The 3,044-nt window shown below is 41.4% G+C and overlaps 1 protein-coding gene across 1 annotated transcript in view; it reads right to left on the bottom strand.

Moving 5' to 3' along the window:
• The window catches only part of EMH_0055890 (uncharacterized protein), a gene marked incomplete at both ends in the record, with an annotated part of 2,114 nt that extends 527 nt beyond the window's left edge, over positions 1-1,587 (bottom strand). The window contains 3 exons of the mRNA XM_013497284.1: positions 353-430; positions 715-772; positions 1,319-1,587. Coding sequence (XP_013352738.1) covers positions 353-430; positions 715-772; positions 1,319-1,587 — 405 coding nt within the window. The remainder of the gene's footprint in view (positions 1-352; positions 431-714; positions 773-1,318) is intronic.
• Between the last annotated feature and the right edge of the window lie 1,457 nt (positions 1,588-3,044).

The raw sequence follows: 3,044 nt of genomic DNA, 5'->3' as shown, positions 1-3,044 counted from the left end.
AAAAAAAAAAAAAAAAAAAAAAAAAAAAAAAAAAAAAAAAAAAAAAGATAGAGAAAGAGATAGAGATAGAGATGGAGATAGAATATAGGTAAAAAGATATAGAAGGAGAAATGAAAAGAAAAAGGGAGAAAGAAGAAGAAAACAGAAAAAAAAGAAAAATATATATAGATATATATACATACATATACAGAGAAATATATTCATATAAACACATATATATAGATAAATACACACGTATATACTATATATATATATATATATATATATATATATATATATATATATATATATATATATATATATATATATGTAAATATAAAAATAAAAATAAAAATAAATATATTTATCTTACCTGTGCATTGGCTATGATGGAGGCCGGCAAGGCGACGCTCAGAGTGAAGGACCGGGGGGCCCCCCAAAAGGGTATTGTCTACACACACACACAGGGGGCCCCCAAATATTTATTTTTTTTTTTTATTATTTTATTATTGTTTTTGTTGTTTTTATTGTTAGTTTTATACAGCAGCAGCAGCAGCAGCAAAGGGGCCCCCTGAACCCTAATAGGGGGCCCCCTAAACCCTACTAGGGGGCCCCCTAAACCCTAATAGGGGGCCCCCTAAACCCTACTAGGGGGCCCCCTAAACCCTACTAGGGGGCCCCCTAAACCCTACTAGGGGGCCCCCTAAACCCTAATAGGGGGGCCCCCACTCTTACTTTGGGTATTGCGCGTAGAGAGGCCTCAAATGCAGCTTCCGGGATCCACTCCTCCTCCCTGTAGAATATAAACAAAGCCCCAAAATGCATGCATGCATGCGTGCATGCATGCATGCATGCGTGCATGCAGGGTAGAGAGAAAGCCCCAAAATACATGCATGCATGCATGCATGCATGCAGGCTAGAGAGAAAGCCCCAAAATACATGCATGCATGCATGCATGCATGCATGTGGAGGAGGAGAGACAACGACAGAAACAAAGAGAGAGAGACGAGGAGAAATAGAGATATAAATAAATAAAGATAGAAATAGAGAAACAAATAAAAACAAACAAACAAACAAACAAAACCATAAACCCTAATAAACCCTAAAAAAACAAGCAGTAACAAAGATAGACAAAAAAAAAACAAAGAGAGAGAGACAGAGAAACACCTCTCCCCTTCTTGTGTATAAAGCCATACAGAAACCCTCGCAGCTTCACTCTAGGGTTTAGGGTTTAGGGTTTAGGGTTTAGGGTTTAGTCGATTGAAAGATAAGGGTTTACTACTAGGGTTTATATATTAGGGTTTATAAATTAGGGTTTAGGGTTTGAGGGTTTACTCACTCGCTCTCATCTCCTTCACTGTCTTCCTTGGGGCCCCCCAAACCCTCGGGGGCCCCCAAACCCTCGGGGGCCCCCAAACCCTCGGGGGCCCCCAAACCCTCGGGGGGCCCCAAACCCTCGGGGGCCCCCAAACCCTCGGGGGCCCCTAAACCCTTTTTGTGTTCGCTCTGTTTGCGTTTTCTTCTATTGCGGCTTTCTGTGGTATCTGTCTCCCCCTCTGTCTCCTCCTCTGTCTTTCTCCTCCTCTTGTGTACCCCGTTTACTTGCATTTGTCTGCGGGGCCTAGGGTTTAGGGTTTAGGGTTTAGGGTTTAGGGTTTAGGGTTTAGGGTTTAGGGTTCGCTTGCTGCTACGTTTTTTTTTTTGTTTTTTTTTGTTATTTTCCTGTAATTCTCTACATCCTCCTTCTTTGTCTCAATCAAAATAAATAAAGAAGAAGAAAAAAAAGTTAGTTTATATAAACCCTAAATAAGGGTTTCTGTGGGGGCCCCCAGGGGGGCCCCCGTGCGGGGCCCCCCCCAAGCGCGAGCAGCAGGGTGAGGGTTTATAGTTTGTTTGTGTTTTTTTTTTAAGAGATCAAAAAAAAAGGAATAATTAAATAAAAATAAATAAAAATTTAAATAATTTACATTAAAATAATAATAAAAAAGAACAGAAGATGCAGAGAAGTTTGTATGGCTGGGGCTGGGCGCTGGGGTGTATGCGCAGCTGTCTCGTGGGGTGTATACGCAGGTTGTGTATGCTCGCGTCAGTATTTGTGTATTTTTTTTTTGGCGAAATATGAATATTATTTGAAAAATAAAAAAATAAATAAATAAATATTCTTAAATAAACATATTTATCCGCAAATAACCCCTCCTTTCTATCTCTTTCTCTCCCGCAACAAGATGGCTCCCGCAGCAGCAGCAACAACCAGCAGCAGCAGCAGCAGCAGCAGCAGCATCAGCAGCAGTTGCTGCTGCACAACGAGCAAAGTAAAAGACCTAACTCTCGCAGCATTTGGCCGAAAGGAGATAGAGCTAGCAGAGAGCGAGATGCCTGGTTTAATGTCTATAAGAGAACAATACAAAAACACTAAACCCTTACTTGGTGCTAGGGTTAGTGGTTCTCTACACATGACGATACAAACCGCCGTACTCATAGAAACCCTCAAACATTTAGGCGCAGAGATACGTTGGTGCTCCTGCAATATATTCAGTACACAAGACCATGCTGCTGCTGCTATTGCTGCCAGCAACTCAGCCACTGTATTCGCTTGGAAAGGTAAACCCTTGTAAACCCTTGTAAACCCTTGTAAACCCTAAACCCTTGGAAACCCTTGTAAACCCTTGTAAACCCTTGGAAACCCTTGTAAACCCTAAACCCTTATAAACCCTAAACCCTTGGAAACCCTTGTAAACTCTTATAAACCCTTGTAAACCCTTGGAAACCCTAAACCCTTGTAAACCCTAAACCCTTGGAAACACTTGTAAACTCTTGGAAACCCTTGTAAACCCTTATAAACCCTTATAAACCTTCATATAGATAGATAGATTGCTGCTGTTGCTGCTGCTGCTGCTGCTGTTATTGTTGCTGTTGCTGCTATCTCTTGTTTACCGCTGCTACTGACATATATGACTATCATTGAATTGTGTTTTGTTGTGTCTGCTTCCTTCTCTCTGCTGCTGCTGCTGCTGCTCCTACTCCTCCTCCTACTACTACTACTACTGCTGCTGCTACTGCTGCTG

Source organism: Eimeria mitis, genomic scaffold, assembly GCF_000499745.2.
Source record: "Eimeria mitis Houghton genomic scaffold, Emh_scaff2585, whole genome shotgun sequence".
Classification (NCBI taxonomy): Eukaryota; Apicomplexa; class Conoidasida; order Eucoccidiorida; family Eimeriidae; genus Eimeria; species Eimeria mitis.
The sequence above is the reverse complement of the archived record's forward strand: the minus strand, read 5'-3'. Positions and strand labels throughout refer to the sequence as shown.